The sequence below is a fragment of the Puntigrus tetrazona genome, chromosome 22 (genome assembly GCF_018831695.1).
Source record: "Puntigrus tetrazona isolate hp1 chromosome 22, ASM1883169v1, whole genome shotgun sequence".
Classification (NCBI taxonomy): Eukaryota; Metazoa; Chordata; class Actinopteri; order Cypriniformes; family Cyprinidae; genus Puntigrus; species Puntigrus tetrazona.
The window spans coordinates 5988972-6002784 of NC_056720.1; the positions used below are offsets into that span (position 1 = coordinate 5988972).

General features: G+C 39.2%; 2 protein-coding genes across 3 annotated transcripts; one reads left to right on the top strand and one right to left on the bottom strand.

Moving 5' to 3' along the window:
- Nucleotides 1-525: 525 nt before the first annotated feature.
- use1 (unconventional SNARE in the ER 1 homolog (S. cerevisiae)) lies at nt 526-3787 on the bottom strand. Its single transcript, XM_043223031.1, has 8 exons — nt 3636-3787; nt 3360-3409; nt 3107-3200; nt 2888-3025; nt 2757-2772; nt 2640-2670; nt 2386-2548; nt 526-1512 (listed from the first exon to the last, which is right to left on the bottom strand). The coding sequence occupies exons 1-8, from the start codon at nt 3735-3737 to the stop codon at nt 1330-1332; spliced, it is 777 nt and encodes a 258-aa protein (XP_043078966.1). The 5' UTR covers nt 3738-3787; the 3' UTR covers nt 526-1329.
- A 1629-nt stretch (nt 3788-5416) lies between these two features.
- Nucleotides 5417-13659, top strand: LOC122327565. 2 transcript variants are annotated; one of them, XM_043223017.1, is made up of 3 exons: nt 5417-5654; nt 12760-13086; nt 13348-13659. In XM_043223017.1, exons 1-3 carry the CDS (start codon nt 5627-5629, stop codon nt 13374-13376), a joined length of 384 nt encoding a protein of 127 aa, XP_043078952.1. In that variant the 5' UTR covers nt 5417-5626; the 3' UTR covers nt 13377-13659. The 2 variants fall into 2 exon arrangements, with proteins under 2 accessions (XP_043078952.1, XP_043078951.1); XM_043223016.1 differs by lacking the exon at nt 5417-5654 and adding an exon at nt 12286-12681.
- Nucleotides 13660-13813: the final 154 nt, after the last annotated feature.

Here is a 13813-nt window from a genome sequence, read left to right on the forward strand (position 1 = left end):
GGAAAAGTGCACCATGAATTCATTCGGTCACATAGGACCACCACCACTGTAACGAATCACTAAAGAGCTGCCGCGAAACCTCCCTTCTTTCATTTAAAAAATAAACTAAATCTGTAAACGCAAATATTTTTATTCCATACTTTTCAAAAAAAAAAAACTAATTCCATATAGGAACCCCGTTTACCACATTGGGGCCTGACCACAATGCTATTAAGCAAACGAAAAGGCCAAAGAAATAATGAATTTTTATAACGAGCAAACTGTCAAAATTTTAGAAAGTAGAATTTTGAGTTTATATCTTGCAAAATCCTGAGATTTCATGATGGAATCGCTCAAAAATGACAGATTCTAATTCTAAAATTCTAAATTCTTTCTCGGAAATTTGAGTTTTTAATCCCAACATGTTTAAAAGGTTCAAAAAAAATTCGAATTTTGAAATGCAAACATAATTTAGAGAACACGTTCTAAATGTGAGATGACTGCTCAACTTATTTATGAAAAAGATTACAATAAAACAGACGCGTGTAGGCGGATTGCAAATAATTTTATTAAAATAACACTTTTTTTTTTTTTCTTAAGGTAACTTCGAACAGACCTGATAGAAAACAAGGACTAGCCAATGAGCGTCTGCGTTCACGTGAATGGATTACACAGGCGAAAATAATCACACGGAGAAACAACCGATCATCGACGGAGCGCTTCAGACGAACATTAAGATCCACCGATAGAACCGCAGGGGAACAAACCACGTAATACTCTGTCCACGTGCTGTATAGGGAACGTTAGCAGCTAGATTTGAGCCATTCACTCTCCGGGTGGAGAAGAAGACGGCAGCCATCTGTGCTTCCGACGGCAAAAATGCTTCCTGCTGTTTGCCAGAGCATTTCCTGATCGACGCGGCGAGTCTGGACAAGCCGACCGGACCTTAAAACAGCTCGGCCCGTACGTGAGAAAGTGAAAAAGAAAGCCCGATGAAGCCGGATGGAATGGAACTGTCTCAAAACGCTCGTATATAGTGTCAAAATATAGCTAGATTACACGAAACTGTTGGAAATGAAAAGACTTCGGGGGGGAAAACTGACCGCATCTTTAAAAAGACAAGTCAGAGTTAGTATTTATAACATCTGTGGTCAGATTAAGCGTTTAATTGACCGAGTTTGTAGTTATCAAACACTTACCGCTGATTTTCCGGAAAAAAAACGTTTTGGCGTCGACAACAGCGTCCATTTCGGCGGGAATGAAAGCTGACTGAATGATTTGAGGCCGTCGAGCAGAGGACCGCTTATAGCTAGCGTCTTAACGGATAAATCAATCCTAGCGGTTCTAACATCATCGGAGTCGCGGGAACAGTCTTATGAAGAGGATCATGCTGATGAACGTGAAGGAGACCACGATCAGCATCAGCCACAGGAACCAGTTGACGGACTTCTTGGCGTGCTGCTCCAGACGCTCCGATTCAGTCTTCAGTTTCTCGAAGTTCATGTCGGCCTGACGCATAGACTGAGTGAGAGTCTGAGGAGGAGGAGGAGGAGGAAGAGCGTTCACGGTCATTCAGTTGAACACAGTTATTCAGAGCGTGGCCAGAGGGTTGAGTTCTAATTTGGTAAAAAGGCCATTCAAAAAATAAATAAATAAAAGTTCATATACTGCTTCGTAAAGCCATATTTAGGTTTGAAAAAAATTATAAATCGTGAACACTAACGTGCTGCTGCCCTCTCGTGGTCACAAACAGAATAAATCACAAGTTCATTATAATAAACCACTTTTTTTTAAGCCCCCACTTTTAAAATTATTATTGTGCTGACTTTCAGTCAAAAAAACAAAAAAACAACGATAACATTTTCATTATTATATTGAATATGCTGATTAAAAAGACATGAAGCAGGTACAAATAAAATATTTATTAAATATTTTATATTATTAATATTTTATTAAAATATTAATACAAAGTCAATATTTATGTTGTTAATTTAAGTAGCCTCTTTTAACTTAAAATTATTATTACCAACTATGTTTGATTGTTTTGAGCTGGCGATAATTAATTTGAGGCAGGGAGCGAAATCCTATATTACTTTAATATAAGCATGTAAAAATAAATAATTATAATCGTAATAACAATGGTCATAATAAATATCTAATAATATTAATAGAATATATTAAATCTAATCATAAGCAGCAACAACGTAATAATAATTTATTATTCTTATTATAAATGTTAAAAAAGCAGTACTGTCGGTAGCCCCGCCCCTCCTCTACACTGATTGGTTGGCCGATACGAAAGTGGCCAAATTTACATATTCTTCAGCTCCCAGTGCAGACGGAGGACGACGTTACGGTCTTAAACGCCGAATTAAGCACAGCCGCGCAGAGAGGAAGACACCTGACCTGGTTGTCCTGCTTAATGATGTTCTGGGCCGCGAGCGTGTTGTTCTTCAGGTTGCGAGCGAGATTCAGCATGTCATCGGCCAGCTTCTCCTGCAGGTTGTGATGATGCTGTAGGATCGAGTCCAGCTCCGCCGCCGACTGCCGCTCGTCTACAGGAATGCTCCTGAACGGGAAAAAAACAGCAGAAGCATCCGAACGCCGCAGACACCAGTGACACAAAAAAATAAATAAATCAATGAGACGGTGGCACCTACTTTCTGTGTCTGAGGTCCGTATCCAGCGAGCCTAACCACGGAGAACACAGGTGAACACAGGTGCATTTCCATTTCTCAAAACGCAGCATTCGAATCGAAATAGAACAGGAAGCTTACCAGAACGTGACGCGGCCTGGTGGGGAAAAACAAAAACAAAGGCTCAGTGAAAGAGTCCGTAAAAATGTTTTTGAAGATGCTAAGATCTGAAACATAAAAAGCAGATAAGTAGGAGGGGGACGGAGCCGTACGGTGCTCATCAGCTCCTTCCTCATTTCTCCAGCACACCGCGCTTTGCTCTGAATGTGCACCGTCTTGCTGGTCGGCGTTCTCTCGCTGGACATCGTGGGCGTCCGTCCGGGAGCCAGAAACTGATTGGCTAAAGACTTCTCCGCGGGGACGGCTAGAAACAAACAAACACAAAGCGTTTCAGGTCACGGGCACGGAAGGACGAGCCGCTTCACCGCCGCCGAGCAAGTGCTGACCAGTTTGTCCGCCTCCAGGAGACCCTTGAGGAAGTCCACCTTGCGGTTGTAGTCTGTCAGCATTTCTGGTGTGGGTTTGCTGAGGGATAAATCAGATGTGCATCACAACTCATCAATAAGTTCACGTCAGAGATGCAGGAGAAACACTACTAGCGGTTTCTTTTGATCTTGACGCCAATATGGCGTTAGTATATCTAATATCCGATTTATTATTGAGCGTAATCTTATATATACTTACCTGGGACTCTTTTTAAGGGCAACAAGCATCTCCTCGAGAGCGCCGACGTACTTGAAAAGGCAAAAGTAAATTAATAAATAGGCTAAAAATGATACTACATTGAAAAACGAGCGAATAAGACATTAACCAATTGATCCTAGCGCATTATTATGCACGCGTTTTGTGTTTTTGACACGTATTTCACATAGAAGTGACGTCGGCGATATCGCTTCGTCGTTGCATCGCGCAGAAAACACAGCATTTACTTCAAAAGCGCATTGACGCGTCGCGGATTACCTTCTCCAGCCTCCATTCCGTCTCGTTTCTCTTCTCCGAAGCCAGAGATTCGCAGCGCGACAGCAACCGGATGAAATTGATCTCGAGCCTGGACGTGGCCATGTTTGACGCTCGAAGCGGAAGCGGAAGCCGCGCGCGGAGGAGGGCAAAAGAAGAGTCCCCTCGCCGGGCGCGCGGGGGGCGGTTGCCGACGAGAGCGCGAAAGAAAATTTAAAAACAAACAAAACGCGCGCGCTTTTAATTTACGTTAAAAGCCATAACTTAAGCGTAGGTGGTGCAATCTCGCAATAAATGTCCCCTTTGATGGTGTAATATCTCATCCCTTGCAAAAGTTAACCGTGGTTTTACTTCAAATAAAACAAAAAAAACATGGTAACCACTAATTAAGCGAGGTTTTGAAATGGTGGCACAATGGCATTTGCGGTAAAACTGTGGCAGTCAACAAAGACGCTTATTATTATTATCAAAAATCATACAACAAGTATTGAGAGGGATGCTGGACCCAATTAGTAATCAATAATGTCAATGATGATGATTTAGGAACTTAATACTGTATAAGACAGGCCTGGTGAGTGACAACGTTAATCATTGCTTTGTGTTTTACCAGACTGTACTAGACCGGCAAGTGTTTATGCACCGCATTAAATTCACACGTCTATTCAGAAGTCACCCAAGATTGCAGTGAAGATACATAATGTGCATATTTCTTTTTTATTCTTAGGATGTGTGACAGCAGAAGAGCATCCATTAAGACCAGCGGCGCCTGGCAGATCCTGAACATGAAGAAGTTCACCAAGCCCTGTATAAAACAAAAAGACTGTTTTGATTCATTGCCGTTTGCTTCAAATGATTTGAACAGTGCGCTGCTTGATTCTCGAACAATTAACCAAATGATGCTTGAATACGTAAGGAATTTGCGTTTGGCCAATTGTAATAAAAACCCTGTAGCTGAATGTCTTAAATGTAATGCCTTCATTTACGTCTCTTTCCGAGCTTCTGGATCAAATTGGGCTTTGAAAATGAACAGGGATGGGATGTAGTGACAGCGGCTCCTTATTGGTCGTCCTCTAGACAATGGATCTGCAATTTTCAGTTTTTCATCAATAAAGTGACAAATGAAGGTCCTTCTTGGACACAGAAGTGGATGCTCAAGTCTGGCCAAGTAGAGGTCCAGTGCTGCTCTGATGAGAAAAAACTGGTGGAGTGGGTCTTCGGGTCTTTTTGCAAGGAAGAGTTAAAAAAATAAATAATATATAATTAAAAAAAGATCTAGGCTGTCTGACTTTTTCGTAATATTGCTGTATTAAAAGGTTTTTCAATCAGATATTAGTTGAGAGTTGCGCGCAGTTAGGAAATCAGGTTGTTTTAAAGGAATACTTCAACCAAAAGTGAATATCAGCTAAAAACCAACTCACCCTCAGAGCATCCGAGGTGTTATTTAAAACAGATTCTGAGACATTTAGCATTACATTGCTTGGTGATGGACTTCTTTCTCATAAACGCACAGAATAAATCTGACCCGATTCGCGCTAGATTCATTTTCAAAAAGGGTGTGTAGCGTGTAATGTTTTTTTCCGTCTGAAAGACGTAAAGACAGCAACCATGACCGGAAAGTTATTTTTAACATCCGAAACTAGAACTCGATGAGTCCTCAGGATATGATGCAAACCTACATGATGTGCACCCAATCCTAAAGAAAAACAAGTATTTTGGCGACTGCCTTTATTCTGTATCGGATTCATTAAAACTAAAACAGCATTTGATTTATTTAGCGAATTTGGGCTTGACTTTTTCTAAATGAATCGCTGTTTGCATTTCATCCGGTGTCAGTAAATGAAGAACGAGTGGCAGCTGGGGGCCGGTATACGTTGAGCTTGCATCACTTCATCTGATTCATTTGGCTCAGAGGTTGCGCTTCCTCTATGAAAACATAAAAGTCACCTACAACCTTAAACACAAGTTTAGCCTGAACACGTCCATCGAGCTCCAGAATGAAGACGCCGCTGCTTTCCCTGCTCTGTAAGTTTATTTCTGCGTGACTGAGAGAGACTCCGTCACGATCAGATGGTCTGAAGGATGTGTTTTCTGTTTCTTCAGGTCTGTTCGTGTAGAGTCAGTCCGAGAAGCCTTGACCGATCAGGAGGTGGTTTTAGGACAGAGCGTGACTCCAATCCTAACCGAAAAAAAGTCATTTGGTTTGTGATGAAACTTCCAGCTCGTCCGGAGATGATACTGAGAACCTTTGGATCAGAAAAGGCTGAATATTACGATGAAAAATACCGTGAGAAATATTCAGAAGGAGGCAGAAGCCGCTTAGTAATCAATAACGTCAGTGAAGATGATTTGGGAATTTATTACTGTATAAAACCAGGCTTTTCTCTGAAGATCAGCGACGGCATCAGACTGCACACCGCTGGTGAGTGAGACACTCAAATGCATCTACACAACTACAATCTACATCGCTGTCATTATTTATGTTGCATATTTATGATTTCGCATTACAGTGATCCAAACTGGTTAGTTCTGTAAACCATTTTCAGAAAGGAAAAATGCGGTTGGATCTACAGTAATTATTAGCAGAAGCTAAGACAGATGTGCGTCAGAATACCTATGTTTTGAGAAGTTCATTGGGCCTAGACCTTGAGTCTAGGTTTCTCTATCAGCATTGTACTATGAGTGTATGCATTATACATCTGGTTCCTATGTTATAATTATTAGTAGAAGCAGTATTAGTATATCATGTAATTACTTGACCAAGCATCAGGAGGACCTATTACTATATATATATATATATATATATATATATATATATTATAGCCGATGTCTTTGTTTGTGATAAACACTTTCGACTGCTGCTCTGATTTTCACGAAAGATGAAACCAGATCATCTTCAGACCATGGCACAAAAGTTGACATTGTTATTCTCTAACCATTTGCTAAAAAAAAAAACCGTAAAGTTTTAGAAGTGCTCGTGAAAACAGGCCCATTCACACCAAGCACGATAACTATACATATAACTATAAAGATGAGATGTTAGAGTCCACACCAGTATAAAAGTTTGCTTTAGTCTGAGCGCAAGCATGTCTGCATTCGATTCCTCAAGCTCCTGAGAACAGGACAGATTCTGATTGGCTGTTTGTGTTTTTATCGTTCATCAGTTGAAAGAAACTGTTCAAAAATTCATTCATTGTTTCTCTGTGCTTTTATTATTGTTGCTGTGGTGTGGACTCTGCTATTCATTAATATTTAAAACAATAAATCTTTATTGTTTATCTTTATAGTTATCACGGTTGGTGTTTATCATATTCAGACCAATGCTTTATTACATTTAGGTCAAACCAAACTCAGCTCAGCACCACTTAGGGTCAGAAGATATGAAAAATGGCTTTTAGATCTACGATATGGCCAAAAATTCAACCATACTCGATTTTGGATGTCGGCCATTTTGCTTTTGGTTGTAAAAAGCTATATTTTACCAAGACACAAACTCCATGTGAGTATTCAGCAAACCGTTAATTAACCAATAATAATGACATTTCAAGAATTGCTAATAGCCTGCTTTAAAGGGAACAAACTTCCTGTCCGCCATTGTTTTTTTTCCTCCTAACTCCTCCTAGATCTTAAAAGTTTTCAGCAAATTCGAGTCCAATCAGACTCTGGGGCTGTATCTCTGCAAAGTTTTGAAATCATTCAAAAGTCACTTTATTTGCTCTTTGTAGCAGTTGGTCTGATTCCATACTTAGCTCCTCATCTTGCCTCTGTTCTGCTTGGCCCCTTAATCGCTGAATTTGTCATTTTATTTCTTAAATTGCGGCATGAAGATTTGTTGATTATTTAAAAGGTTTACTAACTATGCAAACAATAAATGAATTACATTGCTTTTCTAGAAGAAATGTGTCAAGGCGACAGCGGCCGCACCAGTCTGCACAGCACTGGTAGGTCACCGGCGGTAATTTTATTCAAAATAAATATCTGTGTGGCAAAAATGCATTTTCTAATAATGATGGATACGCAGTGTAAGTTAATTGACCCGGGTGTGGAAGATAAAACTTGGCATTGTTTCTCAAAAACGCAGAATCTCCTCACGATGAACCAGAGCCAAAAAATCCAGGTCAAGATCGTACATCTCTTCAGATTTCCGTCGTCCTGATCAGCCTGTTGACTGTTGGGCTCTTTGCTGCGGTTATAGGTGACTAAAACAGTCAAGACCATCATATATTTAAACCATATCATGAGAATCATCACTAAGACCACTTTTTTTGACATTTATTGTAGATATTATAGACTATATTAAATGATTACAACATTTGAATAATATTCACATGATAGATTATAGCTAAAGAATAATTAGTTATACAAGAAAATCAGTACAGTTTTGTTTGTATTACATTTTTTCAATGAGTTTAGCAGCTTTTAATCAAATATAACTGCTGTTTTAGGCTTATTAATGATGAACCACAAACTGTCTAAGGAAGGTCCCAAATATGCCAATGCTCATCAGGTAAGATGTCTCTTATTGCCGTAATGTTTTTTATATTTTATATTCCAGGAAACAAAACAGCAGAATGTTTAATAAAGATGAACGCGTGAACACGAAGAGCTGTCTCGATTAATAAGAATAAGCATCTAATGTATGGTTTTTCCCCCCTCTGTTTAGATTTCTACTATGAAGTTTCTTGAGAGTAACAGAGGAAAAACAAATCATGACTATCTAGAGGTGCTGCCAAATATCTAGAGGAAACAAACAGTGTTGATCTATTGCCGTTTTCAGAAGTCCGCGCCGCTTGAACATGAAATTATTCACGTATTTAAATGACTAAATTGTGTCTGCAATGAAGATGTCCATCGGGTTTTATCAACGAGGTTTGCTTTTAGAATAAATAAACTTAGTATTGTTTCTCTTTCATGTCTCATTTCACAATTTATGGACTGGAGTGGCGTGGATTATGCATTATTTTTATCAGCCGCATTTATACAGCCTGATAGAAATATATTTCGTTACGTAATCGGAGTAAAACATTGCTAGCTCGACTAGCTCGATGTATGAAATGCGAAAACGCTCTTTTCTGCTAGGTCTTGTGATCTAAAAGAGCCTACACGGCTCATGCAAGGAGGTGTGAAATGGGAAAAAACCAATAAATCGAGCTTTTGTTGATGCAAAACCCGCATGACTTTCTTTTGTCAAACACAAAAGAAGAACCGGGCGGTCACTGAGGACGAAAATCTGCTTCTGCGTTCCTCGAAAGAAAGAAATTATTCATTCCAAGCCGAAAGGAACTCCCTTTGCAAACAGAGGACTTTCGTAGGCTGTGGACGGAAGTGGTTCCTCTCTAACGACGAAACGGTGGAACAATGACCCCGTGCTTCTTAAATGAGTTAAAAACAGATTCTAGATAGACGAGAGAACCAATAATCCATACCCCAAACTGAGATTTGTGCGTAACCTGAAAACGCAATGCATGAGCTTTCTTTGTTTGTTAGGATAGGATCTGCTGACGAATCAAAATAATTGAGAAACTACAAATGAATCCTTAGCACTAAACCAAACCGAAGCTTTGGTATATTTACGGTAAGGAAATCGCTCATGGAGCATGATCTTTACTTAATGTCGAAATGAAAAATGTATTTTAGACTATTGCTACAAATATACCTCAGCGACTTAAGGCTTAAGTGCTGCAGGGTCACATATGAAGGTGATTTTCAATGATAGCATGCAACCTACCATTAATACATTTTGTGTATTAAGATACACATGACTTAATGACACTGCAAAGTAGAAAGTATGTTCACCTCTACAAGGGAAGAGCGCTATCTATCTGCTGGTGTGACTTAAATCAACAGTCAAGCTTATGCTCATGCTACAGGATATGCTTCTGTAGACTCCATGAGGTGATACTCTTGATGATATATTCGATCTATCGAGGTTTTGGATTTTGAAAAGGAACAAGAGTGTCACATTGAGGCCGAGCAGATGAAACTTCACTTCAGAAAACTACAAAACACACAAATCAGACATGAAACAGCGAACTATCCCTTTGAGATCAGTGAAGGTGAAGGCGTTTGGAAAACGGAGCCACGAATGCACAAAACCTCAAATCAACTGCTTAATAAGAGACACGAACAGTCAAAAAGAAGAAGAAGGATAAATCGAAAATCTGATTGACATTTTAACTGCGCGCAGATTTATTGGAGCAAATCAAATCATTTGAAGTCTTAAAAAAAAATTCAGCACAGAATTCTGATCATCTGATGAAAAGAGTAATCAACACAATCTCTTCAGTACGAAACTGTGTTTGTCTGAACTTGTAGATATTGAGGGTCTTTCATTGGGTCTGGTCTGAATGGATGCTATTCCTCGCTCGCGCTCGCTGAAGTTCACCTCGGGCTTCTAAACCAACGATTGAAAATACACACCTTAGCTGCTTGTTCACATTCAGAAGTAATATCCGTAAAGTATATTTGAGTGTCTCACTCACCAGCGGTGTGCAGTCTGATGCCGTCGCTGATCTTCAGAGCAAAGCCTGCTTTTATACAGTAATAAATTCCCAAATCATCAGCAGCGATATTGTTGATGACTACTTCGCTCCTCTTTCCCACTAAATACTTGTTGCGGAATTTTTCGTCGTAATAATCAGTCTCGGTGTCATCGTTGGAGGCAAAGGTTCTCAGCATCATCTCGGGACGAGCTGGTAGCTTCAGCAAAAACCATATCGCCGCTTTGCATTTGAACTCGCAGGATAGAGTCACGTTCTGTCCTAAAACCACCTCCTGATCGGTCAAGGCTTCTGTGGACTGACTCCACACGAACAGACCTGAAGAAACAGAAAACACATCCTTCAGACCATCTGATCGTGACGGAGCCTCTCTCAGTCACACAGAAATAAACTTACAGAGCAGGGAAAGCAGCGGCGTCTTCATTCTGGAGCTCGATGGACGTGTTCCTGTTCAGTTTGGGTTCGGGTTGAAGTTTATATTGTCTTTTCGAGGAAGCGCTTCTGCTGAGCTGCAGAGAAATTAAAATGAACCGAATGACTCACCGAAATGAAGCAAGTTCAACCTGATGCTTTTACTGGAAGCGATGCCTCATTTAGAAAAAAATCAGGATGAAACATGCCTGCAAGTTTATTTATAAATCTATTTTTTTTTTTCTAAAATATAAGCTGTCTTGTCATGTCATATGCAAATGAATCTAAATACCTTTTTTTGATAATGGCAGCTGTTTTTATTAATTCCAGAATAATGAACAGACACATGAGAGATCAAACCGATCAGCATCATTTATAGACTACAGATAAATTATATTGACTGACGAAAACTTTTGACCAATGTTACCAATGTTTTGTAAATTTTATTCGTTTTTTTTTTTTTCATTATTATTATGGAAAATGTAATTAACCCCTTTTTAATGCACTTCGAAAATGAACCAGGAGCTTAAAAAAGCACATTTATTAAGATACATTTATTTTTAATTAGACAAATGTCCTTTTAGGAAGGGTTACGCAATTCAGCTCCATTAGGTATGTCTGAAAATAAAGGATCTGGATGATTCACGACCTCCAGATGAGCTTGATTTGAAATCTAGACTTCATTTTCACTTCCTTTTTGCGTCGTTAAATTCGAAATATTAAGTGTATTTCAATTACCAAACAATATATGCTCTTTTTGGTTCACATGACTACAGAATGACTTCTGAAGGATCTGACATTTAAGACTAAAAATCTTGCTATATTTAAAAAAAAATTTTTACAGAGGGTTTTCGGGAAGATCTCCTAGGCCCACCCAACAGAGATCTTCGGCCTCGTCCCTAACCTAACCCTAACTCTAACTCTAACCCTAACTCTGATTCAATCCTAACTCTAACCTTAACCTTATCCCTAACCCTAACTCTGATTCAATCCTAACCCTAACCTTAACCCTAACATTTCTCTAGTTTCTCTGCCCATCTTCTCCGCCTCTTGAAGAAATCCCTTTTATAGCTTACCGCGTTACAGACCTGATGTCAGTTAACTTAATTAGTTGCTAGATGTTCCCCCAGCTGAATTTTTTTCAAAATGTCTTGCTTTCTCAGCCCTTTTGTTTCCAGCGTGCCAGATTTTTTTGAGACTTGTAGCAGGCATTAAACATGAAATAAACTCATAAATCATAAATAATGCAACTTATGTAATCGTAAAGTAACCAGTAATGCATTTTTTTATTTACAGGAAAATATCTGAGTTTCTTTTTTTTTTTATTGAGTAACACCAGTTACTTTATTTTCCCATTTATTGCCTGACCAAAATCACTCTCTTTAGCTTATTCATTTCACTTTCGGTGGTTTACAGTTGCCAAAAATTTAACTCTTACCTTTTTTACAGAGTAACACAACGTAATGCATCACTTTTAAAGTAACGTTTGCCAACACAGGTCTCAATGCTTGCAATATCATCCTGTAGAAACGAAGACGGATTACTTTAGTCATCAAATCTGTCACCAGCTCTAAATTAAGGAAGACGAAATGTGCTGGCACGCTTATTTTGGTCTGGACGCCAAACAAGAAGTGACGACATCTGGAGGTTACACAACTGTTTAGGGTAAATGAATCACTCCGATCCACTACTCAGTGGAAATTACATCACTTCCTCATGGCCTAAAACCTCCTATGACAGCAACAAAACATCACCTGCTTGTTTAACTCCTGTTTTATTTATGAAGTGCATCAAGAAGTCTTACATTTTACAATTAGTGCTGTGAAACAATTAATCATCCGACAGCACTATTTCTCATATTTGAACATTCCCAGTTTGACTTACTGATGTGAAAAGTTCCTGTCAGTCAATATCTGTTATTGATTCATCCTGATTTTTTTCTAAATGAGGCATCGCTTCCAGTAAAAGCATCAGGTTGAACTTGCTTCATTTCGGTGAGTCATTCGGTTCATTTTATTTTTTCTGCAGCTCAGCAGAAGCGCTTCCTCGAAAAGACAATATAAACTTCAACCCGAACCCAAACTGAACAGGAACACGTCCATCGAGCTCCAGAATGAAGACGCCGCTGCTTTCCCTGCTCTGTAAGTTTATTTCTGCGTGACTGAGAGAGACTCCGTCACGATCAGATGGTCTGAAGGATGTGTTTTCTGTTTCTTCAGGTCTGTTCGTGTGGAGTCAGTCCACAGAAGCCTTGACCGATCAGGAGGTGGTTTTAGGACAGAGCGTGACTCTATCCTGCGAGTACCGATTAAAAGCCGTCGTTTGGTTTGTGATGAAACTTCCAGCTCGTCCGGAGATGATAATGAGAACCTTTGGATCAGAAAAGGCTGAATATTATGATGAAAAATACCGTGAGAAATATTCAGAAGGAGGCAGAAGCCGCTTAGTAATCAATAACATCAGTGAAGATGATTTGGGAATTTATTACTGTATAAAACCAGGCTTTTCTCTGAAGATCAGCGGCGGCATCAGACTGCACACCGCTGGTGAGTGAGACACTCAAATACATCTACACAAATATTATTATAATTTAGTCAAAATTGTTTTAATCTTAAACGTAATGCCAATATTAAAATATGTTACTTTACCTGTTTTTCTATGTGATGTGGGGATCATAAAATACATCTGATTATTATTAGGATATCATCTTCATTACGTTTCTTAACATCTTCAAGAAAACGGTTTGGTTTGTAAATTAAATTGTATAGAATACTTCATTTCAGTTTTTTTCTCTCATTATTGTTTAGAAGCCCGAGGTGAAGTTCAGCGAGCGTGAGCGAGGAAAAACACCCATTCAGACCAGACCCAATGAAAGACCCTCAATATCTACAAGTTCAGACAAACTATGACACAGTTTCGTACTGAAGAGATTGTGTTGATTTATTACCGTTGGCTTCAAAGGATCAGAACCGCTTGTTTAAATAAATGTGCGATTTTCGAGGTCTGTAAAACACGATTTGCTTTCGTAGTAATAAAAATGACTAAAACTGTCTGAAATTAAAAATGTCATGTGAGCTTCTTTATTCTTGTCAAATAAATCGACTTCGACGTGTTTTAAATGGTGTTGGGATTCTAGTTCAAATCAGACCCATTAATTGGTGACAGCAAACATCCACTTTCCTAAACCGATCATCTGGCGGTGAAAGCCATGTCTGCATGTAACAAACAAAACTGATAACTTACTGGTAACTTTTCATCAGAAATTGCTGTGCT

What these genes read in the sequence shown, in the direction of transcription:
- LOC122327565 (XM_043223017.1), top strand. Translation starts at nt 5,627, where the DNA reads ATGAAGACGCCGCTGCTTTCCCTGCTCT. An exon ending in GCCGCTGCTTTCCCTGCTCT is followed by an intron (nt 5,655 to 12,759) that starts GTAAGTTTATTT and finishes CTGTTTCTTCAG; the next exon opens with GTCTGTTCGTGTGGAGTCAG. An exon ending in CATCAGACTGCACACCGCTG is followed by an intron (nt 13,087 to 13,347) that starts GTGAGTGAGACA and finishes ATTATTGTTTAG; the next exon opens with AAGCCCGAGGTGAAGTTCAG.
- use1 (XM_043223031.1), bottom strand. Translation starts at nt 3,737, where the DNA reads ATGGCCACGTCCAGGCTCGAGATCAATTTCATCCGGTTGCTGTCGCGC. An exon ending in CGGAATGGAGGCTGGAGAAG is followed by an intron (nt 3,410 to 3,635) that starts GTAATCCGCGAC and finishes TGCCTTTTCAAG; the next exon opens with TACGTCGGCGCTCTCGAGGA. An exon ending in ACGGACCTCAGACACAGAAA is followed by an intron (nt 2,549 to 2,639) that starts GTAGGTGCCACC and finishes TTTCCCGTTCAG; the next exon opens with GAGCATTCCTGTAGACGAGC.